This window comes from Netta rufina (genome assembly GCF_964035555.1).
Source record: "Netta rufina genome assembly, chromosome: 12".
NCBI classification, from domain to species: domain Eukaryota; kingdom Metazoa; phylum Chordata; class Aves; order Anseriformes; family Anatidae; genus Netta; species Netta rufina.
Genome location: NC_140135.1, coordinates 19,396,245 through 19,422,937, shown reverse-complemented (window position 1 = coordinate 19,422,937; position 26,693 = coordinate 19,396,245). Strand labels below are relative to the sequence as shown.

The 26,693-nt window shown below is 38.8% G+C and overlaps 1 protein-coding gene across 1 annotated transcript in view; it reads left to right on the top strand.

Annotated features, from left to right (window-relative positions):
- LOC311213940 (connector enhancer of kinase suppressor of ras 2-like) overlaps positions 1–26,693 on the top strand; it is a gene marked incomplete at both ends in the record, with an annotated part of 169,756 nt that overhangs the window by 47,519 nt on the left and 95,544 nt on the right. The window contains one exon of the mRNA XM_084294277.1: positions 12,230–12,393. Within this exon, the coding sequence (XP_084150403.1) occupies positions 12,230–12,393 (164 nt within the window). The remainder of the gene's footprint in view (positions 1–12,229; positions 12,394–26,693) is intronic.

The following is a 26,693-nucleotide window of genomic DNA, read 5'->3' as shown; positions in this document are numbered from 1 at the left end:
TGCAATTATTAAATTAAACATGAGATGCATCTTAAGATTTCCTGTAACTGTCAAGGACTTAATTGATCTCTTAGGACAACATATCAAAATTAACTCCCTACCATCTTACTGTTTTGTTGACCTCTTCTTCAGTTTCCTCCTTGCTATATTTATATAAATTGACCTCCTGCTCTATCAGATGATGGGTTGGGCTAAAACCAGCCATGCCTGGTAGAAAAGGGCCCATTTGTTGCACTCTGTATTGCTCACACATTTTTAAAATTTGCTGCCATAACTTGTAGCAGCTTTGCGTATCGTAATCATCTTTCAAAAGCTTGCTCACAAGGGGGTGGTCGATCAAGGAGCACTCTTTGGGGCTGTCCTGCCGTACACGGGGGCTGTTCCTGCCCCTTGCTCTACCTCCGTGCTGCTTGTGCCCCTCAAGCTCTTCTTGCCCTGTCCCCTGCCAAGGCTGAGTGTCTGTACTGTAAACTGGGTTGGAGCACATTCACCTGCCAAACAACAACCTTTTCTGCTTGGATTTTTTCCGGGCTATTGTTCAGATGGAGCAGTTCCCCTGTTCAGCTCAACATGCAGCCACCGGGACATCTGGAGGTGGCAGCAAGTGGCAAGAGGCAAAGCGCAGAAAACACTGGTGTTAGCTGCTCAGTCACATGCTGGCAACAAAAATGAGAAAGGAAGAGGAAAAAAAAAAATAGGTTGAGCTTTGATTCACCGTTTGCATGCTTCACCTTTAGTTTGCTGAAACTGGCTGAGCTGATCCCCTGTGCTGTCAGAAAATGCCAAATGCCAGCGCGGGGGGAGAGAAGAAGGTTGTGAAGAAGGTTGTTTCCTCGCTTGGCAGCAGCAGCATCTGAAATTGGCTTAAGTCCATTATGGGGCTGCACCTTTAGTGGCATTTTTATACCTGAAAAGATAAGAAACGTAATAATCGCTAGAAGTGTAGTTGACACATCAGATGCTTGAAAAGTGAAAGCTGCCGAGAGGCAGTGGATGAGGTGGTGGCTGAGGGGTGAGGCAGGCATACCGAGTACGAGCCTTGCAGAAGAACAGAGGAACAAGGACTGAACACAACACGAAACTAGCTTGGCTGATCAGGCATGGCATTTCTGGTGGAATCAGGAACTTGTTTGGCAAGATTATCACAATGCTTAGTTAGAGAAAAATGAAAATAGTAGTTTTAGCATATGGGTTTAGTGTATTTTGGTTTAGAATGTCTTATTAAATTATGAGTTGCTATTAGGATAGTGTTAGCAGAAAGTTTAAAGAAAAGACTAGTCCTGTATGGGGAAGAATAGTCCAAGAAAGTATAAAATAAATTGCATTAACTTCAGCATTTCTAGTTAAAGCAATCATATAGCTAGTTCCTGTCCCATTTTTTTGGTTACTCACATTGGAAAGGGAGGCACTGCTTACAATACCATCCTTGTTATCTTCTCACTCAACTAATTGTGATTTCTTTCAAAGCAGGAGCAGTCAGAACAGCAGTAAGCCTTTCTGACCCTCAGAAATACAGGCACTCAGTGAAATATAACTGAAACAGCTTGTGCAATCTTGGAGATCCTGAAGCCCTCTAGAGGAAATACTTTTTTTTTTTTTTTTTTGGTCCAATCTCTGAAAATGACTAAAGAAAATCAAGGACATTTAATTTTTGTAAACCATTTTTAATGTGATTACAGGTACACCTGGTTTGAGTTTTAAGTTAGAATTTGAAAATTGATAGTAGTGAGAAATAACATCACTAGTTGGGCTTTAAAGGACAGCATAAATTGAGTTTTCCTGGTTCCAATTATACATTTTAGGGAAAAGAACCACTGTGAACAGCACTGTCAATTAATCTACATTATCAAGTTACTTATAAACTACATTTAAGAATGTAACTTTATCTTACTAAAGAACTGCCAGGGAAAAATCCTGATTCAGTCATTTACAGCTGCTGTGTTTGAGATCAAAATGGCATTAGCCTTTAGTTTCTGAAAGGTTTTAAATTATTTCTTACAGAGATTGTGAAATAGGGGATGTGATGGTAGAGATGTCTTATGTAGAAAGTTGGTAACTTTAAAGCATTTAAAAGCAAGAATCACATCGTGCATGTAGAACAAAATAATTAAATGCATTTTCAAACCGAAAACTACCAATAGTTCATGTTTGTTTCAGTGAAATTATGTATTTAGTATTTAATTTCTAAAAGCTAAAAAATAATATATATTTTTTTAAGTAGTGGAAATGAAATAGTACGATTTGAAATGGTTTTACACAACTGAATCTATTTCCATCATTTTTTTATGTACTTGTTTTACTCTTTGGACTGAGCTAAGGTTCAGGTTACAAGAATAGTTTCTGCTGGTGTATTTTTTTTTTTAAATCTATGATGATCCAAGTATCTATGGCACCTGGAAGAGCATACAGTTCTAGCACAACTGTAACTAAAACTACTAATCAAATCCTCTTATCCCATAAAAATGCTTCTCCTTCTGGCAGAAACGAAGGCAGAAGTTGCCACCTTTCCCCGTGCAATCCACTTACGCAGGTGTTCTGGGCTTCCACTTCCAGCTGGGTAGGGAGCAAATTGTAACTCGCTGTTTGCTAAATCCTCTTACTGATTAAGCAGCCTGAAATTCTGCTGTGGTCTGTAGAATCAGCAACCGAGTTGTATTTGCTCTTTGCCTTCTTTTAACTGAGCATGCCGTGGGCCCCTGGTGGCATGAACCCCCTGAGGAGCCCTGCTCAGCCAGCGCTGGCAGCCTGCAGCAGCTCTGCCTGTTTGTAAGCAGCTCTACACCAGCTGGGGGCTGAAATCTGCTGTTGTAAGTGGTGTTATAACTCGTGTAAAAGCTTATCAAGTTGATATTTTTTTTACTATTGCATAAGACAAGGCAAGAGACCGCCCCTCGGAACCTGGACGCACCGAGCTGTAGCCAGCTGGCTGCAAGCAGCCACCTTGCCCTGAGAAACTGCTGGGCGGCAGCACCAGAAACACTGATGGCAGTGACGGGTGGCACAAGGATCCATCATATACTATGAATTGAAGCTACAGTTGTTTCAGACCATATTTCTAGAAGGTCAGAAAAAATGTTTTAGAAAACACTAATTACATAATTTAGAGAAAAACACACTATGTAAATACGAAAGTCGTGCCTTGTTCACTTTTGTCACCTTTCTAGGTCATCTCAGGCTTGTTTCCCTGCTTTTTTCTTGTCATACCTATTTTATTTTCTACAGAAACCTCCAATTCTTTGATTTATTTATATACTCTCTTCCCACTAACTGTTTCTGTGTTATCTTTGCATAGCTTGGTCCTGCGTGAGCTACCCAGCCATGTGTTGGGGTTTGCTCCAAGACACCTCAAGGAGATCAAAGCCTGTCTGTCTGTCAGCCTCCTGCCTGTGGCAGGGAAAGCGTGGTGACAAGAGCAGGCCTTTTCCTAAGAGTGACTTAAGGAGCTGCCTAACCTCAGTCGAGCTCCATTAATCCTCTAATGGCTTTCCCTCTTAGCTTCTCTGGCAGAGGTGGAAAATAGCGCGGTGAGCCAGAGGAGGCTGTTTGAGGATGTCCCTGGGAAATGACTGCTGGAGTACTCCAGCAGGCTGCTCCCTAAGAAGCCACGAGGAATGTCCCCAGAAATGTTATTTTATGTTGTGCTGCTTTTGCTTACATTAGAATTAATTTCTCCTGCTCTGTTAATGCAGCACATTGCTCCGGGTTGTTGGTTTAGTGTTCCTAGCAAGGTAAACGTTTGCCTTTTCACCAGCAGCTGGTTAGAGGTTTTATAGGCAGCTCTTGCTACTTACATTGCTATTACAGATCTACTCCTTGCCTGATGTTTTAAGTCAGTAGCTGTAACTGTTCCCATGAAAAACACAAAAATAACTAGAAATGGCTTGGAATCTGTCTGAGTTCGTTTGCTCTTTTTCGGCAGCCATGGCCTGTAGAGCTGCAGCAGTAGTTAGCTCTAGATGGGAATTTTGCAATACTTCCACTCTGATGCTGCTTTGTCAGGTGCCGGTCCTGTTGGTCCTGTCCTGAGTCCCTTTTTTTTGCATGCTGCCATATAAAAAAAATAATTTAAAAGAAAATAAACATCCAAAGCATTTGAAAAAGTAGTAGTTAGAATATCTCTGTGTGTGATCTCCTGTGGTTTTTAGCTTTTCTGTAATCACCTGATTTTGCTTTTTTTTTTTTTTTTTTCTTTTGGTACTGAATTACCAATAACTTCGCTCTTTCAGTGAGCAGATGAGATTTTTTTGCGTGTTGATATGTTGAGCTGTAATCATATTTTATTCATGGCCTTTTGGCAAAATATTTCTTTCAAGATATGATAAAATTATTGCCAGTTTCATGTTCACAGACATATTTTATTTTGAACAACCCATGGCCAGATCAAATAGCAAAATATTTAGAATGCAGAGTTAAAATACAAAATAACTGATTTAAAATGTAGTAATATTTTTCATCATGTAGTTGAAGCCAGAGACTTAATCTGTCTTAATCTGGTACCGCATGAAAAGTGGTAGTAAATAAAAATGCCCAGCCCTCATTCTATTCAAAACCAACCATAATACATTTATCTGGCACTGTCATATAACATAAATAAGTAGAATAAAAATAAGTAAATGCAGGGAAAGAGAAAACCTTTTCTTTGGTAGGATTTATAGTTTGATTTTGTGTGTGTGTGTGTGATTTGTTCCCATTTGGCTAGTGTTACACCATGTGTAACAATAATAGTAATTTCTAGTTTGGGAATTTCCTGACAATTAATTGACAGTTCCTGCCAATTACCTGACTCCTAGCTGAGCTAGTCACTGATTGCTGGAGCTAATTCCTCCAAAGCGTTTACGAGCCTGATTTCAGGTCACCCAGATCTTCACTGCCACCAGGATGGCACAACCGAGAGGCGTTGTGCCTTGAGGTGGAGGATGAGAGGTGTGTGTGAAACCCCGGCTCCCAAGCAGCTGACCAAGAGATGCTGCCAACAAAGCTGCCAAACATCCCTGAGAAACCCTTGAGCCCCAGCCTTCTCTTTACCGCCTGCAACCATCTGAAAGCAGCTTCCTCATGGTTTTGGCAACTACAGGAAGAGCTTTGGGAGGAATTACCAAGCCCATGTTATGCTTCTAGGATTTGTGTCTTGCAGGTGTTTGAACGACTGCTTGTGAATTGGGGCCTAGAGTCATAGATGCTGGAGAAATTACGCTGAGCAGAAACCTCATTTCATTGTGATTCTTACTATAAATACACACGCTGGGATTGCCTTTCTTTTGGTATCTAGAAGTTTTAGTGAAATGTGTCTGTGAAGTCAAACCAAGGATTAATGTTTTTTGGCACTGAGACATCTGTAGCACATTTGATTCTTCCATGTCAGCTCTCTTACCACCACTCAGCTCTGCAAGTGTTAGCATTTGCTGACAAAATGTGATTTGGGGCTTCTGGCTACCCTGTTACAAGTTTACTTTGCTTTGTTAGGAGAGTTTTGCAGTGGTATACAGGCCTCAAATTTCCAGTTTGTTTTTCCATGCTTTGTCCAAAGTTGTTCTGGAGTTTCCATGACATTATGCCTGGATGTTTTTGGATATGAACTGAACTTAATGTAGAGCCCTATTGCAGGCTTATCGGAGATGCTTTTAGAGCAAGATTCATCTCACCCAACTTTAAATGTCTGCCCTATCTACTTATGGCCCTCTCAGTTAAGAACTACATAAAAAGACTACATAAAATCAGTTTTTATAGTTTCAATACGGCTGGGATGGTGATCCTACATTTGCCGTCTCATCAGATAGGGATGACAGCAAAGTAAAGAATTGTCAGATGGGGCTTTCTTACCGAGCAGCTTCTGAAAAGCCCGGGTTTTGGCAGTGGTACCAGCTTTAGCAGCTGCCCTTTCACCCAGCGATGTTTGCCACCCCCTTTTTGGCAGTTCATTAGCTGAGGACACGGGGCGAGGTTCCCAGGGGGCAGTCTGACCCAGCTCCCTGCACAGCCCCCATGGAGCTGGGTGAGATGCAAGGAGCGGCGAGGACGAGTGGCACCGTGCTCTCTGCAGAGCTCTGCGCTTCTGCCGGAGGTGGTCAGCAAACCCTGCCCCTTGAAAGCAAAGCCATGTGTTACATGAGTCCAATACTGGAAAGAGATGCAACGTCTTGCCTTGCATTTGGCCAACACATTTCTCTTTAAAATAAATGTAATGCGACAGGTTCAGCATCGAAGTGTCCTCGGCTTGGACTGCAATCTGGAGGCATGCAATCAAGCAAAGAGGAGGTTTGGATGCAAAGCTGCTGCAGCCTTGCTGGCTCTTCCCAGTCCTTCTTCAGCCATGCTGCTTCAAAAATGACCAGAGGCTGCTGTTGCGTCTGTGTCAAGGAGAAAAAGCAAACGCAAACTTGTATTAGCACAGAGTTAGCAAAACTGCTTGGGTATTTTATCACTTTTATGGGAAGTTCATCAGCGACAGCATTAGTGACATTTCTCGGGTTTAATGTTGCTGTGAAGGAGTGTGCTCTTGCTTTGAAAATGTGATACATTCTCTGAGCGTGACACTTTTCTTCCAGAAACATCTTTAAGGTCAGGTCTAGTTCCAGCAAGCTGATTGAAAATGCCATTTATTACTCCTGCGATTATACCGCGGCTCAGCAATGGCTGTCACTTTGTGGGGAAGAAGTAGAATGTCTTCACTTGCTCTTTTCCCTCATAGGTAGTGAAGGCAGAACTATATTAAGTCATTTACTTCATATATACAGATGTCAATTTAAGGGTGACGGCATAATGTTAAATCAGATTTTGTAAGTGGAGCAGTTTGTTCCTTTGTTATTAGTACTGCCTGACACCTCTGCTTATAAAACCCTCTTTTCAGGTGCTCTGAACTCTTAAAATATTAATATTTCAGTACTGCTTTTGTCTTGATACTATAGTTATCTTGGGAAATTGCTGCCAAAAGGAGCAGGCAATTAGAGATTACGGGAAAGCCTGTTGCTTTGGCCAGGCTAGAAAGAAAAAAAGTGACAGTGGTGATGGATTCCCTGGGATTTGCATATGGGATAGGATTTATGAGGATGGCTTGTATTGCAGACTGGTGCCATGTGTGCTCGTAGTGACAGTGGGGGATGTGGAGGGACCAGTCAGTCCCTGGGAGACACACACCCTTTCTAAGTGCCCGTCCTGTTGTGGTTCCTGCTTGTGGCACTCAGGCAGCAGAAGGCTGCCTGGATTTGCACCAAAAGCACCCGTCTGTGTGAACGGTGCCATAATGGCACGGAGGAAACCTATCCTGGAAGCACCATTTCAGCATGTTACATGTGCACAGTCAAGCATCTAGAGGTCATATAATCCAGAACTGAGATTTTTTTAAAGAATATTCATAATTTTCTTTTATGTCTATTCCTGCATTCATGTGTTGTGATGTTTAATGCAGTTTTTGTGTACAATTTTGTGATCTAAATACTATGTTATAGGTCAGGCTTGTAACAAGTAGGTTTGAAGGTGCAAAAGACATGAGACTCTAATTTGTAGATTGGCTCTAAAGTTTAGGACTGAAATATTCCAGGGCTGATGTTTCAGGGTGTCTCAAAGATGTTCCCTTTGTTTGTTTTTGAATTGTGGGGTCATAAAGATAATTTTTCAAGGCACTCTAAACCATTTTTTTTCCTCCTGGTAGGGCTTAAGAACAAGCAGCCAGTGTTTGGGAGTAAGCTTAGCATCAACGTGGTCCTGAGGATTATGCCTTTCCTTTTATTTGGACCAAATAATTTTTACAGAGCTTGTAATGTCACGGACAGAAAATACCCACCTGATGGTCTGCGTTGTCAGAAGTTACGTAAGGACTGGAAAACATGCACTGTGCCTAAGCCCAATGTAATAAATCCCAGGTATTTCTGCTCAAGAACCCCCATGAATTGCTGCTAACCAGGCCATTTCTTCCAGATCTTTCTAGTTGGCTGCTAAAATTTGCTTTATGTAGAAAATATCAAATGATTTCAGAAAACCTATTTGTTTTCTGTAACTGCTGCTGCTTGGACTGGGCCGTTAGCTGCTCTTGGGCCCTGGCTAAAATGAAGCAGATCTGCGTATGCTCTCTGCAGTTTGTGAAAGGAGAAGTGTGTGATGCCTTCCCCTGCCAATTAGCTAACTTTCAGCACAGAAATCATGGTTTCCTTTCTTCCAAATAAAGAACAGCTAATTTTCTGGACCTGTGAGCTGCTTTGCCTTGGAAGAGAAGCCTTTAATGGCAGCAGGCGGGTGGTCCTGGTGCAGTCCTGTTTATCTGAGACGTCTGAGGTCACTCGCAAAAGCAGGGAATTGAAAACATGTTTTTTTCCTTATGGCTTCCAACCTGCCCCAGCAGGATCCTCTCAAAGCATTTCTCAAAGCATGTGCTCCTTCTGGTCCTCTGCCTTTTCCTCCTTTCTTTGCAGTTTGTCCTTTTCTGATCCATGTCACCCAAGGAGGCTGAGTCCAGCCCATGCTTGGTGGAAGGCCAGGATGACCCCGCTGGTGCACGGCTGGCTCTGCAGCCTGCTGGGGGTTGCTGTCCTCTTACAGAAGGGGCCACCGTTGTAGACAAGCCCGGTCACCATTTGCATTTGCCTCGACTGAAGGACACAGCAGCTTGAACGGATTCCTTCCAGTACCTAGCACAAGAGTACTTTAAAGTTGAATCTGTCCCTGTTTCCCTTTCTGTTGATTTTTTTTCATAAGACACCATCACGTAATGATGGATATGACTGTTTAGTTTTATTAGCCTAGTGAGATACCTCCATAGGAATACTAATTTGCTCTTTCCAGGTCAAAGGCAGAGCAGAGTGCAGTCCCTCTGAAGAAACTGAGATTGTTCCATCGACTCCCAGGCTCTGTCCTTTAGAGCCTGATTCCACAGACAGCAGCGTCTGTACTTCATGTCTGCTGTTGTATGTAAGCATTTGTGCAGACATGGTTTCAGTGCTCTGCTATGTGCTTTTCACATGATTATTATTATTTATTTTTTTTAATTGGGAAAAGTGTTAAATATTTTCAGAGCTTTATTCAAAATATTTCTGATTTCTTTGCCAAACTGGCCGTAACCGTACTTCATTTCATCGCACAAACTGGTCACGGAGCTGTTCTCCTGCTCTTTCATGCTAGACCCTAAAAGCAGAATGAGCAACCTTGCATTTTTGTGAGAGAGCGTATTGTTTTGTGTACCCTCTTCTGTCAGAAGAATCAGCTCATGAGAGCAGTCACGTCTGTGACAGGCTGAACTGGCAGGGACCTCTCCTGTGTGCCCTGCCTGTAACCCCGCGTTTCACAGCCAGCGTTTTGTCGTGCCAGCCAGCTGTCTTACATTCTCCCCTGGGAATAATGGTGTTGTATGAACAAAACCATCATTCGGTCAGGAATTTTTAGGATAGATGGGAAGAACAACATAATCCGTGGTAAGTAACAAAAATCCATTAGCATGTATGAAAAGGAGAGGAGAATAAATGTAATTTGCGGAGACACTTATGAAAAATTGAAATCCCACATTTTTAACTTAGAAATGACTTTTCTTTTGTGATGGCTCACACTCGACTAGGTTATTTTTACCACACTTCTCCCCCGTGAGAGCTGCCCTGTCTTCGTAATTTGACTCCCTACACAGAAGACAACAATTTGTGCTTGTCCTCCGCTCAGTTCTGTACCGTTTTCTTCATTGTCTGTCTCTAATGCCAGAGACGAAGGGACAGACCTTTACATAACATGCAAACTATGTTTGTGCTTTTAATGTAAAACAACCCTGATGTTTGCTGACATCAATGGGAAGATTCATTTTAATCTCGCTGGGCCTTGATGCCCGTAATATGCAGCATCTCTTTTGTAACATTGGCTTGGAGTTAATACCTAAATCTGATTTGAGCTAGCTCTATGCAGAACTTTTATTTTCCTTTTAATACATTCTGCCTTGCATTGTTGTTTTAATGATTTTTTTTTTTTTTAATTGTGCGGATCAGGAAATAAATCTTTCAAAGCTAACAGGGTTTTCTTTTCCCCAGCCCTTTCTCCCTACTTTTTCCCCTCCTTTCTCTTGATGTTTCCTTGAATTAGGCCCTGTGCTTGCCTAATTTTCAAGATCACAGTTTCCAGTAAACATGTCAAAGTTTTTCCTTTATTTCTTGGATCCAGAGATCAAGTTTTCCTAGTCCATCTGGATGGAATAAGTTGTCTTTTAATTAAAAATGCAAAGAGGCAATGTAACAAATTTTCATTCATGGAGGTTAAATTTCAGCCTTAAATTAAACATGCATGTTTAAGCCATTTCCCTTGAATTATTGTACTGCGCTGTGAAGGATATGTTGGGTATTTACATTTTTGGGTGAGGTTTGTAAGAACACTCAGAGCTGCAAGCCTGCCGAACTCTGATGCTATGTAACTTGGGAATAGAGATTTAATTTTATTTACCTACATATAAAACAGGGTTAATGCCCCTTACCACTTCGTAGTTATGAATATTAACTAATGTAAGTCTTATTTGTAAACAGAAATTACACTGAGAAAATTGCATAAAGAGCACTAATGAGGCCTAAGTAGCTTGAGGAAGTAAATATTCCGTTTGGCTCTGGTGAGTCAAAGTGAGCTCATTTTATACTCTTTCTAATTGAATCTTTGATATTTTCATGCTAAAAATAATCACGACCACGATCAGGAAGGATGAAAGTACTCTTAGCCAAGTTCTTCCTTTGTAAGCCTCACCCTGAGCGCGAAGCTTTGGATCGCAAGGCGAGGAGCGATGGGGTCCAACGCACGGCTCCGGGCAGGGCCAGGCGCAGCAGGGCTGGTGTCTCCTGGTGTGGGTATTCCTGAGGTGCTGTCACACTACGAGGTGGTTGTGTCCTTTAAGGATGTATTTCTGGATTCTGCTGTCAGCTGCCATACTGCTTGCACCATTGAGGCAACGCCTCTGGAAGGTGCCCTGGGGAGCTATTACAGAGCGGTCTGCCTAACACAATTTTCATATTTTGCTTCTGTCATACGTTGTCTCTGGCATAAAAGCACGCTTCATACGTCTGGCTACACACTTTTCATAGGATGTCACGTTCATCTGGTATTGTTTAAATCTTTCCGACTGCTACAAATGCTTATTGGTAGCCAAGGACACTTTATACATTAATGTGCTTCATTTCTGTTCAAAATAGTCACTGAAAGTACTATCAGAAATTAAACTTTTTCTGATGAGTTTGTTCACAGAAAGGAGTTTTAGGCAAGTATTGACTAAAAGCAAGCCTGAAATACGTGGCTTTGGGGATTTACTGTGCAACTTTCTGGGGACAGAACCGCGTAACAACTGAGTTTCAGATGTTACATGATGAATGCAGAAGTCGCAGTGACCAATTTGCAATCAATGCAAATTGAAATACTCTTTCATAAAACCATTCATTAAATCATTTACAACCATGAGCAGATGCAGAGAAGTCATCTCCCATTTGCAGGCTGTTCTGCAATAGCCCGAAGGCTTGGGTGCCTGTTAGAAAGAGGCTGCTGGTTTGGGTGCTAAGGTCAGCAACAGCATAACGAGGAAACAGTTCCTTTTTCTGGACAAAAGACAGCTAGATAATCCAAGTCTTATTCATGACCACTGAACAATGATCTCCTGGTTTCCAAAAGCTTTCACTCCCCTAGAAAGTGGTTTGGTTATTCTAAGTCATCCTATAACTTTCTTTTTAGAAATTTATTACTGGATGCTAACTATTCCTAGCATTCAATAAGGCTATGGTGTCGCATATTAGTAACATGTTTAGCTCATATTTTCTATTACAATGAAATAGGCTAATTGTATTATATCTAATTAAATCACTTTATTAGCTAAGGAATATACCTCTAAATAGAATAATGGATAGCAATGCATTTCTCAGATATTTTTGGTGAACTTTTTTCATCCTCTTAATTCATTTAGCGTTCTTGTACTACTTGAGATGAATATATTTCTGGTTATCATTAGCAATATGTATCATCTAGTTATCCCTAATACCTACCACACAGGCTTTAAATTAGTGTTAAAATGTTTAAGGATGTTGAAAATAATGTGAGTAGCACAAATTTTGGGGTTTAGAAGTCTGAGGTGTGCTACTATGTAAGTTGAATTATATTTTTCTCTTTTCCATAATAGATCCAAACAAGGAGTTATACTTGTGTTCGGCAGAAATTTCTGTATTTGTAGATTAAAGTATTATTATTGTTTGTCTTCATTCTCTGAATATGCATTGTTGGCATTGTTTTTTTTCAATAGGCCTTGATGATTGCCTCCAACAATACATAAAAAATTTTGAAAGGGAAAAGATCAATGGTGAACAGCTGCTACACATCACTCACCAAGAGCTTGAGGAACTGGGAGTCACTCGCATTGGCCACCAAGAACTGATACTGGAAGCTGTTGATCTGCTATGTGCATTGGTAAGTGATTTTTTCCATCACTCATCTTAATGACCTGGGTTTATAAATTTCCAAGCCAAAATCAAAATAATGTATACTAAACTCTATTGCTATATCCTTGGACAGACAGTGGCTGTGCTAGATTAAAAGGCAGACCTTAAAGGCTTCTTTCAGCTATAAAGAAACCATACGTATCCATTTTATGATTACGTATGATAGTGTTTTATTGCTCTTCCTCTAACTTCTCAGGTCCTGTATTCAAATGCTGTTGACTATTACTACTGGCACCCATATGGTTCTGTAATTATATGCCATATGCCCTTGTATTCCGCTGACATTTGCCACACTATCCTAAACCAAGTAGACTTGAATGTTTTAACCATGCCAACATTCAAAAAGATTGTATTAAAGAGCCAGAAAGTAATTTTAATTAGGCAGGAAGATTGTTTAAAATGAGCTTTAAGACAAGATAGGAATGGTAACATTGACTTTATCCAAAGTACAGACAGGTGTCAGTGTTAAATTTTTTTTTAACAACCTGAAAGCATCCAGATTTTGAAGAAAACTGTTTTTGTTTGTTTGTTTGCTTGTTTCGTTTTGTTTTTCATGTAACAGGTTATTTTATTATTTGTTAGCCTCTGAACAAAATATTTGATATCAGTAAGTGATCTTTTTTCCTTTTATTTAACTCCTGCCAGCTAATGAAATAGACTTAACCAAATTCTATGGAGAAAAAAAAAAGCTTGCCTTTGTTATAGTGAACAGGTTATTGAAAATATAATTAATTTTACCTTTTTTTTTTTTTTTTTTAAGTAGGTAAATTATATGTGACAGTTCCAGTATTTTACTTCTTTCTCAGGAGTCCTGTTTTTGCACAAAGTAGCTTATCTTGTGGAATTTTGATAAGATAAATTGTCTCCAGCAGGGAAACTGTCACTTAGCAATAAAATAGAGAACAATTGCCTCAACAATGCACTTGATGTTATAGAATTAAAACCAGTATGAAGTACCTTTTATTATATGATGTGTGCTTCTTGCAAGTACCTCTAATTACAATATATACTTAATGTAACTTGACATGAAATTCTATGAATTAAATAATTTGTATGTCATAATACATTAAAAAATAACGCATAATATCAAAACCAGAAAAATGCTTATGGCCCTGATGCAGACATACCCCTAAACTGATGTGCACTGCATAGCCCAACATTATTTTTTTTTTGTTTTGGAAGCCTTTAGAATCAAACTTAGAACTTTTTCATCTAAATCATTGCTTTCCACATAAAATGAACATAAATATCCCACAGTGTTACATTATTTTATCTAAAGAACAATGCAATGCTCTTGCCTGTCAGACATAGCAAACCCAAGAAATTTCCTCTGGAAAAAGAAAATTTCAGCCAAATGTACCCATTAGGAGGACCCTTGCTGATTTCTTCCCCCCCTCCCTTTTTTTTTTTCTTTAAATAACAACAACAACAAAACCACCCCATACCTCCTAAATGCTGGCCCCATTGCAGGTCAGCAGGGCAGCTCTTCTCTTACTGTGCCACCTCATGACCTTGTTATTTTTCCTTTTAAAGCAGGGATGGGGATTTTCCAGCTCCTGGTATTATTTATTTAGCGTCCTGCTTTTAAGCCCTCATCCTTCCTTCCTTTTTACTCTCTAGAACTCCTACTTTTTTTTTTTCTTCTGCTTCTAAATTTTTATCTTCCTGCCCATTCTGTGTCTTTCTGCTGAGTGAATCGAAGCTGCCTGCGGCTCTGCTCTTGGGGCTATTCTCTTGCCTCTGACATCTCTTCCTTGCTGCTATGCACAACATGCTCTTCAGTCCTTGCAGCTTCCTACTGAACAAGGATCACAAGTAAAAGTTTTACAAGATCAAGTAATATGTCTATTTTTATTCTATAATCACTTATAAGTGTTTAAATCTTAAAAGCACGATGAAAAGAAACCTTTTAATTCTTTTAAATGATAGCAATAATTGAATGGCAGGATATGTGATGCTGCCTTTATTACCACCTGAAATACATGTCTAAGATATTGCAGTAGTGTGCTCCATCTTGAAACGTTCATGAGTTATTGTACTAGAGTTTGATTGCTGGCTGAGGTGATCAATTAGAATCATGGATCGGAGTTTGTCACTGTAATGGATATTTAATATGCTGGGTAGTCTTGCGGAAAAAAAAAAAAAAAAAAAAAGCAAAACTTATAAAAACTTATAAATAATACAGGGAGCTGTGTCTTGCTAATGGAACAAGCACCATACAGGAACGAGCATAATTTCTGGAAATTTGATGACCTTACTGGAATCAAAATGTCTTAAGGAGCCCTAATTTTCTGAGTTACATGGTAAGCAAACTTAAGGTAGCTTAAGTGCAGCCAGGGAACAGCCCCAGCCAGTGAGATATTAGGGCATTAATGAACTGTGTGTCTGTTTTTATGTTTGGTCAGTATGTACCAAGTGTATTTGCAGATTCATATATCCACATTTTCAAAAACTTATTTTTTCAAAACTTATTATGAAAAAAAAAAAAAAAGAAAGGAAATGTCAGTTTAAGCCGTCTGGTGTAAAATGCCGTGCGTGGAGGGGCGGTTGCAGCAGGAGCAGTAAGCAGCTCGCTCTCTCTCCTCTCCTCACTGCCTTGGCCAGCACCACCCAGCAGGGCAGGCGCTGCCAGCTGCATGCTGGCCGAGCATCCGCAAGGCTCTGCACACTGCCTGGCTCACCCACAGATAGCTGCACTCCTGGCTACATCAATACTTGTCAGTACTGCTTTGTGCGCTGCGGATCATCCACTCGCTGGGCCATGTCAATGAGCATTGATTTTTATTTTTTTTCTCTACATGGAATTCTAAATTGATTTCTAGTTGGCAATTGGCAGAGTCCAAGTTACGTGACCTATTTCTTACAGGCAGTAATAGCAGGATGTTCCACTCCATCTTAGCTAAATGGGTTGCATAATGCTTCAAACAGAAGCTACATGTACTGTAGAAATCTCTCAGGTAAGCTTAGGCTCAGCGATGCATCAGAACTTCAGCTGCACCTTGGTCATGAGTTCAGGTGCAGAACAGCTCTGTTGCTTCAGGAAGCCAAGAGAAATTTGACTGTCTTGTCTCAGGCTCTTGGAACACGCTGAAAGTGCGTGTTGTGAAGCCGTGCTCCCATATGCACTCCCTAAGGGTCTGGCTGTCAGCCCACTGGCTTTTGGGGAAAGGGAGGGAGTGCTTGTTTGGTTGGGGTTACACATTAAAGAGCAGTACCTCTGCTTCTGTCTGTGTGATGCAAACCATTACACAGCATATACACAACTAAACGCTCATCAGAGCAGGCTCAGCAATAATGAGGGCTTCTACGAGCAAAAGTAAAACAAAAAAATAAAGAAGGCACCTCTGTTTTTCTTCCCTGTCCTAAACACATATTAATTAGACTCAAATGCAAGCTATTGATGGCAAATAAAATATAGTAAAAATATAAACTAATATTATTTCTTTATTAATTGATTCAAACCATATTACTATTTCTGAATAAAATCAGAAGAGAGGTTAGTAATATATACTAAGTAATATATCAAGGATTGTAATTTTTCTTCTGAAAGCTGAATTCAGAGCTTTCTCTATTCAGACTTATGAGAATCCTGCACAGAGAAAATTCTCTTTTGGAAGATGAGCTGCAGTGTGAAAGAAGGCAATGCAAGAAATGTAAACAGGGAAAAATACAAGTATTTGATGCACCCAAACATAGCAGAAGTAGCAATATGATGATATCGAAGTACACGTATTTACCTTAAAAATTAAATAATTCGAAAGGTTAGAATCCGTTATTTTTTTGAAAAGGTAACATTATGGGGCAAAAGACGAGAGCATCTTTCACTATAGGACAAAGTATTGGCATTTTCTGGGGATTACTCAGGGTTGAATTTATGTATTATGGAAGGAAAAGTCATAGGTAAGCCATATTTTGTTTCAATTACTTGACCATTCTAGAAAGATGATTTTTTGTGTACTGTTTTAATTATGAAGATAATTGGAAATGATGGATGTGGTGAAAAAATCATCTTGAAGTCCTTTCACATTATTGTGGTCAGAGGCTGCTCTGCAATTATTTATTTGAAGTGCCCTAAATAACATCTGTGAACTGAAACATGCACGCCATTTAGGATTGGGATTGTGATGGTATTAACACTGAAATGCTAATCAGGCTGTGTATGGGAGGACTAGCCACACAAAGGCATTGGCTACCTGAAGGAGTAGTAGTAGGGCCTGGGGAAAATAATTATTTTAGAGACAGTAAAATATATTGGAAGGAAAAAGGAGTAATGTGGGGGGTCTACATGGGCTGTTTTTTTTTTTTTCAAATCTATGCATTTAAATTTAACTAGGACGGTTGGAGTCACTACGTTGTAAAAGGCCATGCAAATTAAAGTATAAACAGTCTGGTAGGAAGAAATACTTTGATAATGAATGGAAGCAAGATGAATGTGAAGAAGAAGAAAAGCATGCTCAAAGTTAGATTGTATCTAAAGTAATTAAAAATGATGTTAATTCATAGGCATTCAGCTAGTGAAATTCTGTGCTGTGGTAACGTTTAAGGAGAAATAAAGATTAGAAAAATTCTCTCTGCAGTTCCAGCAAAGGCTAGCAGCCCAAGCGTGACAGTTTTTCTGCTAGAAGGCAAAACACTCACCTGTGCATCAACATGGCTGGAACAGCTGGTGTGCCTTTAATTTGCTCATATATTTACTGCTCTTCTAAAACTATGTATGGGAGGGATGTAGCTACCAAATCAATATGATTTTTTTCTGACAGATAATTAGGCTTATCTCTGACAAAGTAACAGCAATACTAGTATTTTATGTTGGTCAGCCTGAAAGCGGTTGGCAGGAGTTTATTGTGAGATACACCACGCTGAAGGTGACACAGCCAGCCTTTCATAGCTGTCTCTGCATCTAGCAATGAGGTTTCTTCTGTATTAAAATTACATATAAATTTAAAGTTTTGCTTAAAGTAATGCTACTTTTCAGTGGCCTTACATTCTTTCATCCTTACATCCTTTTCATCTTTTCTTCAGCTGATTTTTTTTTTTTTTTAATAGTTTGTCAATGCTGTGAGAGTACTGGGAAGGATTTTTTCTTCCTTTATCTAATGTGTAATCAAATTTCATCTTTAAGTCATTGGATGTGTCAGATACTCATTCTCCCCTCTACCCACCCCCCAATATTTCAAAGGTTAATACAATTATTCTAGAGTGAATTCTTCATTTTATATATTGATGCTTAAATAGATGGAAATAAGTCATCTTTCTTCTTCCAAGAGAGATGGAGATATTCTCTCTCCTCAGTATAATGAGGAAAATGGCACATACATTATTTCTGTCTATACACACACATACGCATCCAGAAAGCTTTATTAATTTCACTTGGAAGAGAAGTTCAACTTCTGGCAGCCCTGTGGTGTTTGCTATGCTGTGCCAAACTATTGAATTAAGCTATTGAATAAGTTAGCTAAGTATTCCACATATTAGAAAGGATGTATCATCTTTTGCTTAGTCTAATTAGCTGCTTCATTCTTCTTTAGGCTTTCAAGTCAAGCAGTTTGGGTGATTTTAAGGATTGCATGTTGATTTGTAATTTTTTTTGTCGTTTCAAAGTGTGTTGCCAATTCTTGCGTTTCTAAAAAATCTATTATGATCAAGACACTGACAAAAGATAATTAAGTTTCTACAGACAGTTCGCAGCAGGCTAAAAATATCTTTGCTCATAGGTATTTTACACATGCACACACGTGCATGCATAGTAGCTTTGTCTTACTGGCAAGAAGAAGGAAAATCAGGGTTTTGCTATCGTGGTGTGCTGGAAAAGGAAAAACCCTGAGTGCAATTATGTTACCTGTGTTGAATGCTCAGTCCAACCATACCCTTTAATTTGAAAATTACCCAGTGTTCCCTTACCAGGGGTAAATGCAGCTATGTGAATTATCTAAACAGAGGACAAGGGGAGAGAGTAGTCTTCCTTGTGACTACTCTGTGCTTTTAAGACTACATCTACACCAGAACAGAAACTAGTTGTGCATGGTTTCCAAGACTATCGCTTGCACAGAAAGAATATTTTGGAGTACTGGAGCAGTACCACCAGCAATATCAAATTTTAGTAAGTAAAATTTTCAAGTCCAAACTGAATTAAAATGAGGGCCTTGTAATATTTGTGTCCTGTGTCATTTCTTGCCTCATGCTAAAACACTTTGCAAAATTTCTACAGTGCTTTTAACAACGTTAGAGTATATTTGATTAAAGCTTTCCACAAAAAGAAATCTTGTAAGAGATTGCATCGATGCTGCCACAAACATTAATCTGAGATAAAACAGTGCTTTACACCTTTCTTTTTCCATTTCTGCATATTTATGGGGGACTTCTTGCTGAGAATGCATTTATGTATTTACACACGGGTCCGAGGAAATTGTGCATTTGATTTTTTATAAATACAGACTGAGTACAGGAATAAGAGCCAAGTGTGGACCAGCTTGAAGGGATGAAGCTCCATTTCAAGTTGCAGTGACAGAGTTTGCTGGGCTATCCTTTTTAGGTCTCTTGGGCTTTGTTATGTCATTTTTTATGTTATAATACAAGTAGCAATCCTGTCATATGAAACTGGTCAGCTGTCATAGGATCTATTTTTTACGAGTTCCTGCTTTTATATAGAACTCCCTAGACTACAGAATATAATTTCTTTAGTAAATGTGCTTTTCACAACAGCGTTGTGTTGTTACATGGTATTTAACACTTAGCAACCGTTTCTTTCATTTGTGTATGTGAGGGCGTTGATTTGGCAATTTTAGAGCTCTAATACACAACATGTACTGATTCATATAAACGCGTATAGATAGAAAAGGCAAGTAATGTTAAATTTTTCATAAAAGTGGCATAGTGAACTGAATCTTGACCAAGTACACTTTGGTGAGTGCTCCGGCTCTGGAGAGCAGTGGAAATGCCATTGGTTCTGGACAGCACAGAAACACTGACAGAATACGGAACTGGAACTCTAGTCAGACGTTTTGTTTTGATATTGGCTGTGGACTGTATTTAAGGCTTGTTTCTTTTTGGTAGGTGTACTAAATTTTAGACTAATAAAAACTTTTCTGTAGTTGAATTTAGTGCAGCCTTGACAGTGGGAGCCCATCATTCTTCTGCTCTTTATTGGCTGATGTAAAACATAATTATTGTTTGGTGATGTGTGTCCACGTTAATTTACTGAGCTCAGATGTCCATATGTGCACTGGCTTATAAAACCAAGACTCATGTCCCTGGCTTCAGATGGTCTTTATCCTTCATATTTCATTTCATGTGTGAGAAGGAGAAAACTAACAATAACAAAGGGTCATTTCAGAACCGGTAACTTCAGTTTCATGTTCCATTGGCTTCTGTGCTGTGCATACCTATTTGACCCTCACAGATATATGCTGAAGATTAAATAATGCTTGCTACTGACATCATTGTTGCAATAAAAATGGCTGGAAATTGTTGGCCTGTTGCCACTGCAAGACTTTGAAAAGTTCATGCTCCCTTTAGTGAAGTATGAAAGGATGGATCTTGCTGTGATTTCATGAAAACGCCACTGAAACTCCCTCCTTATGTACAAAAGAGTTATCCCCTAATTAAAAGGATCAGCTGCTGCAGATACTGGCGAGGCAATCACAGAAACCTCATCTGCTTTGACAATTATGTGCTCTTGGGTGTTTCCCACTCTCAACCTTTGGTAAAGTCTTTCAATACAATGTGCTAAGTTCACAATTTCAGCAGGATAATGGACTTAAGTTATTTATCAGAATGTGTTATGAAATAGCATACAGTTGTTATGCAGCAATACCAAGAAACATATGCAAATTTCTGACAGAAAACATGAAAGCCCTCTATTCTAGAATTGATGATTTTTGAAAAGCCATTAATTTCCTTCAGTACAAGCTATTTAAAAAGAGCATTTCTGTGTTTGCAGTGAAGTTCATAATAGAAGAGATACCGTCATTGAGCACTCCAGAACCAAGAACTTTAATTAGAGTTTAACTCCTTTGTACGTATGCGATTGCAGTAGCTTATATTTGTGGTGTGCCAGCACTGAAAACCTGAGAGCTAGAATATGCAGGTGGTGAAAGCCAGTTCATTGACTGAATCCAGCTAATGGAATATCGATTCAGACCTAGGAAATTACATTAAATAGTTGGGGAAAAGTATATTGGATTAAGGGGGTACAGGGTGCTATTTTGGGATCATAAAGCGAGGATAACACAGAGTGTTGCAGGAAGAGATAAACTCTTTCCCATTAAATGAAAAGGATACTATTCCACTAACATAAAATTTAATTTAATTTTCTTTAAAATAACATAAAAGCCTAGTGATGTGTTCAGTCTTAAAAGTCAAATAAATTGTTGTCTCAGTATTGGTCTACATGAAACACATAAATTGGTAATTCTTAGTCTTTTAATGAAAAATAACTGAGCAAGACTTATGTGATGCTTAAAATAATTATTTAAAATTATTTATTATTATATTTATTATGAATTTTTTATTTATTTTTTTTTAAGGCTGTAGCTTTCTTCATGGGGAAGGATTAGTTCTTATTTATTGCTTATGTATCTCAATTGCAAAATTTTCTTTCCGTTGCAAAAAGCAATGGATTTTTTTTTTTTCTCCTTAAGGTCCTGATTTGAAAGCTATACTGAATGATGCAATGCATGATACATTGTACAGGTAGCAATATACCACGGGTTTGCAGTGGGAAGAAAGTACAGGGAATACACTGATGTAAGAATGATTGTTTTCCATGATGGGGAAAAAAATGAAAAAGTGTTTTTCTCACTCACAAGAAGTAATCTGTTTCATAAATACCATTTCACAATATTTTTGTTACTAGTCTGTTATAATATCATTTGCAATAAGCTGCCTGAATATTTGACTAATTTTTTGATCAGTTATGCATAAATTTATATACATATGTGTATATATACATCACAGAATCACAGAATCACAGAATTTCAAGGTTGGAAGAGACCTCAAGGTCATCGAGTCCAACCTCCAACCTAACGCTAACAGCCCTCCACTAAACCATATCCCTAAGCTCTACATCTAAACGTCTTTTGAAGACTTCCAGGGATGGTGACTCCACCACTTCCCTGGGCAGCCTGTTCCAATGTCTAACAACCCTTTCAGTGAAGAAATTCTTCCTAACATCTAACCTAAAACTCCCCTGGCTCAACTTAAGCCCATTCCCCCTCGTCCTGTCACCAGGCACGTGGGAGAACAGGCCAACCCCCACCTCGCTACAGCCTCCCTTGAGGTACCTAAAAAGAGCGATAAGGTCACCCCTGAGCCTCCTCTTCTCCAGGCTGAACAAGCCCAGCTCCCTCAGCCGCTCCTCATAGGACTTGTTCTCCAGGCCCCTCACCAGCTTCGTCGCCCTTCTCTGCACCCGCTCAAGCACCTCGATGTCCTTCTTGTAGCGAGGGGCCCAAAACTGAACACAGTACTCGAGGTGCGGCCTCACCAGAGCTGAGTACAGGGGGACGATCACCTCCCTCGCCCTGCTGGTCACGCTGTTCCTGATACAAGCCAGGATGCCGTTGGCCTTCTTGGCCACCTGAGCACACTGCTGGCTCATATTCAGCTGACTATCCACCATCACTCCCAGGTCCTTCTCTGCCTGGCAGCTCTCCAACCATTCCTCTCCCAGTCTGTAGCTCTGCTTGGGGTTATTGCACCCCAGGTGCAGGACCCGGCACTTGGCTTTGTTGAACTTCATGCAGTTGACCTCAGCCCATCGGTGCAGCCTATCCAGATCCTCCTGCAGAGCTTTCCTACCCTCGAGCAGATCGACACACGCACCTAACTTGGTGTCATCTGCGAACTTACTGAGGGTGCACTCAATGCCCTCGTCCAGATCATCAATGAAGATATTAAAGAGGACCATATCCATGAAGTTGTAGGGTGGACTTGCTCAAATGGCATTCACCAAATTCATGACTAAAAATTAATTTTATATCATACTATCATTGTTGTTAGTTCAAAGGAATCTTGTTACTAATTTAATTTATTGTGTGATTCTCTCTGAATTGTCATGGATAAAATCTTTACATGGGACTACCAGTTTTGCAAGAACCTAAGATAAAATCTTTGAAAATACCAAGTGAAATGTTCAGTTCTGACATTATGTTTCCAAAAGACAAGCCTATCATTTGTTCTTTGAACTTTGAACGTTTCAGGGCTGTTCAGAATTGTAAATTTGTGTGATGTACTGCATCTCTTATTCTCTGTAGTCTTGCACTTGTCTTATAATTCATTTTAAGAGATACTTAAAGAATCTTAAGAAACCCAATAACTTCCTGTTATTGGGTGGTTGATTCTTCCACAAGACTATGATTATTGTTAAATAAATACCTTAAGTTAATTGGTCACAAGATTTTAGTGAAAAAATAATAACAGTTTGTGGTTATTGAATAGCATGCTCCACATTTGTGCCTTCAGTAGGTTTTGCTGAGAGGAATGGTGAACACATATAAGGATCAGGGAGTGCTGGAAAGGTAGGTACAGGCTTGAAACATTATGTCGGAGAAATAAAGCCAGTGGAGTTTCATGGATTTGCAAAAGGAAATTTAAAGAAGGATTTGGGTATAGTTTAGATATCCCTAAAAAAAGATGTAACATCTTGGCAGGAACACGCATCATGGCACATGCTGGGAAACAGCAATTGCAAGCATGGTAACCACTAACGCAGGCAATACTTAGTTCTCAGTTCTAAAATCCTTTGGTCTTGTTTATTTACCACTGTATCCCCAGTCAGCTTATTGTGCATAGCACATATGGAAGAGGTCAAGCCATCACAGAGCTCTGGCCTACTTATGGCTTTTAATTGAAACCATATGCAGATCAGGCCTTACCTAATACTGAAGTAAAGTAATTGGAATCAATTTATCTTGTGACGTGAAAAGAAACCACAAAATAGACTAACTTTCCTTCATCTTCTTTGGTTTTGATTTTGTGCATATCAGAAAAGAAATGTTGCCACAGATTTACTTTCTTGCAGGTATATTTTCTGAAAGTCATCATTAAGCTGTTAAATATGCACAAATATCAGGTTGACATGCAACAATGATGTATGGATGGTGAAGAACAGTCAGTTTTATGTCAGTGTGTTTATGAGAAAGCTTCATTATTTCGTACTGTTGTAACACCATTTCGCTCAGGAAAAAAAAAAAAAAAAGCATTTTAAAATAGATAATTTTTTTTTAAATGCAAATTCACTTCCTGGGAGTTTAGATCCCAGCCCTTTGTGAAGTTGGAGCAGAGCAGAAAATGTGAATTTTCTGCTCTTTCTGTACAGCAGAAGAGCAGTGAAGAACTGCTCAGAGGCATGCTGCTGAAGTTCAAAGTAAAAGTAGTAAAAGCATCCTCTCTTTGAGATAAACTAAAGTACTATTTTAAGCATAGGTGAGGTTCAGTCTCTTCTGGTCCTGAAAGTGAAGGTTCATTGCCTGCAGAGGAATAACGCTACTGATGGTTCAGAAGGGAATGTCCATGCCCCGCTTCTCAACTGAAATGAGAACCTTATCTCAAGAAGCTTTCTTTTTCAAAGTTTTTGTGAAGGTGTACATTATAGATAAGTAGCCATTTCAACGTTTTAGAAGATGATTCCAAGCAAGTGATATAATGCAACTGACACTTAATATATCTTTAGTCCTATCCTCTTGTTCCATTTGTAATGTCAAACCATTTCATTGTAACAAATATCAAAGATTTTTTAATCTAGAAATTAAAAAGTTGTGTTTAACAAAATCTTCAAAAACCATTCTTTCCTACTATTGTTCTACAGTCCCTGCTACATACCTCCAGTGAAGGTAATATTTTTAAATATTTATTAAACAAATATATACATTTATGATAAATAGCAAGGCATAGGTCTTTAATTATTGCTAAACAGAAAAAAATAATCAAGTTCTTGCTAAATGTATAATCGAAAGATGCAAATAAAAATATAATATACTAATAAAATGTATACTTTTCATACTGATTAGTCTGGCGTACTTGTGTAGTTTATTTGTATAATGTAGGTTATTTTTAAATCTAATATAACAAACTTCATTTTCTAATGCTTTTCTGTTTCAGATATTTGTACCATAGTAATATATTCTTACCCTCTCCCTGTAGATATGTATATGGATATAAACAGAAAAATTAAGATGTTCCAGTTTATTCAAGCTTATCCAAGTAGAGAGAGTATTTGGATATTACAGAATTAAAATCATGTTGTCTTCATTAGGATTAAGCAGAGCAAGAAGGCTTTATGCAGTTCAGAGATCTGCAGCAAGAGCTACAATGTAAAAGCCACTTAAAAATGTTTAGGCAAGAGATTAGATAAGAACACTGGTTAATTCTTGATCATCCTAACCAGTCCACAATAGAAACAAGTATACTGTGCAGTTTTAACCTGGTATATAGCGAGCCGAGTCTGGGCACAATCAGTGGCCCTTCTGAGATCCATAAAGAACATATTTGTGTACTGGGCCAGTGCTCTTGTCTTGACCATCTCTTTTCCCTTCTCACAGCAAGGCCCGTTCCAGCTGTACCCTCTTCATGTCTTCAGAGGAGGTATCCACAGCAATGCACCCTCATCTGCTTTTCTCACGCTTGGTTCCTCTGAGCAGGTGTCCAGCCATTTAACTGTCTTAGCACTCAGATAAAACTTTTTCAACTTTATTTAAATTCTGTGTTCTGAATGAATCTGCTTCAGGGGCTGGTCTTAGGGTCTTTTTCCAGACAGATTGTTAAAGGAATGACTATCATGTGTTCTAATTCTGGAATCAGCAGTGCGTGGCGCTCCCCATAAAACGACTTTTTAAAGGTACCTTAATTACGGTTGATTACATTATACATATCAATGACAATGGAGATGCTAAAGCTTCCTCTGGAAGTTAAAAATATAATGCAAACATTGCATTTTTAAATAAGGTTAAAATATGCATATCAATGACAATGGAAATGCTAAAGCTTCCTCTGGAAGTTAAAAATATAATGCAAACATTGCATTTTTAAATAGGGTTAAAATATTTAATCTTAATTAATGTATCTATTACAAGATAATAGGAAGGTACATGAAGTGCTTAGAAGCACTGTGACAAGCTCCAAATTATAGGCTTAGGAGGCAAGAAAGAACTGTGACACAATTTGCTTCGGAAAGGTAGGATAATTATAATGGAAGGGAGCACAAGGGGGAGGAAAGCTTTGCACAGGAAAGAATTGAGGGGTTTCGGATAATATGCTCTAATTTGTATTATGCTGTTGCATATTTGCATCTTATTACCATAGTTAAATTAATAAATTCCATACTTTTATGAAATATCATTGTGTTCTATGTACATAAACTAGGCTATAATACTGGAGTTTAACGGCCATAATAAACTGATAGTCAAATATTATTAAAGAAGGTGATAAGGATTGTTTTTATTATATTGTTGTTAATTTACTGATTTAGAATGAGATCTTTCAAAGAAAATGCTGAAGCATGTTCAGGCAATATTCTTGAACTGCTGTCCCCAGACATGAATTTTTTGAATAGGGGAATTTATTTCTAGTTTGCAAAACAGCAGGTGCTAGGATTTTATGTATTTTCAAAAATACATAAAATTATTGAATATTTTAGTTTAAGTAGCACATATCCAGAGGTGACCTATATTTTTGCTTGCCATAACTCAGAGCAAAGCACACTTTATTTAGTAAGCTAGGTATCTTTTGTAATCCAGGAAAATGATCCAAATGTAATTTCAGAATAGGTATCATTTTGTGTGCTAATACATTTAGGTGTGCAGTATGGCATCTCCTTGCTATAAAGTAACAGGAAAAGCTATTATAACAGTAACTCCACTAGACATTACTACAGACAGAGAAGTTAAACTGTGCAGAAATGGAGGTTTGTGATAAGACATTCTGAGAATTAGGTCATGTTGGGTTCAATTGCCTGTTATTCAGAAGTCTCATTCCTTTGCTCACCAAGTGTGTGATCATGATCATTACCTAATTAAAATACTACTGTGCAGTGACAAGTCTGACACTGTGTGAACGACATCTGACACAGATTTGCTAACAGGGTGTTTCTTTTATATAAATGTGTATATTTAACTTTTACTAACTTCCATATTATATATATATTTATTATAAGCATTGTCCCATTTTTGCCATTGTGTTAAGTTTTAGGTTCCAGTCTCTAGATGTGAATTTGTATCCTGGCTGACATGGTCACTAATGGATTTTGCTGGCTGGTTTTAGACAGAGGAGTTC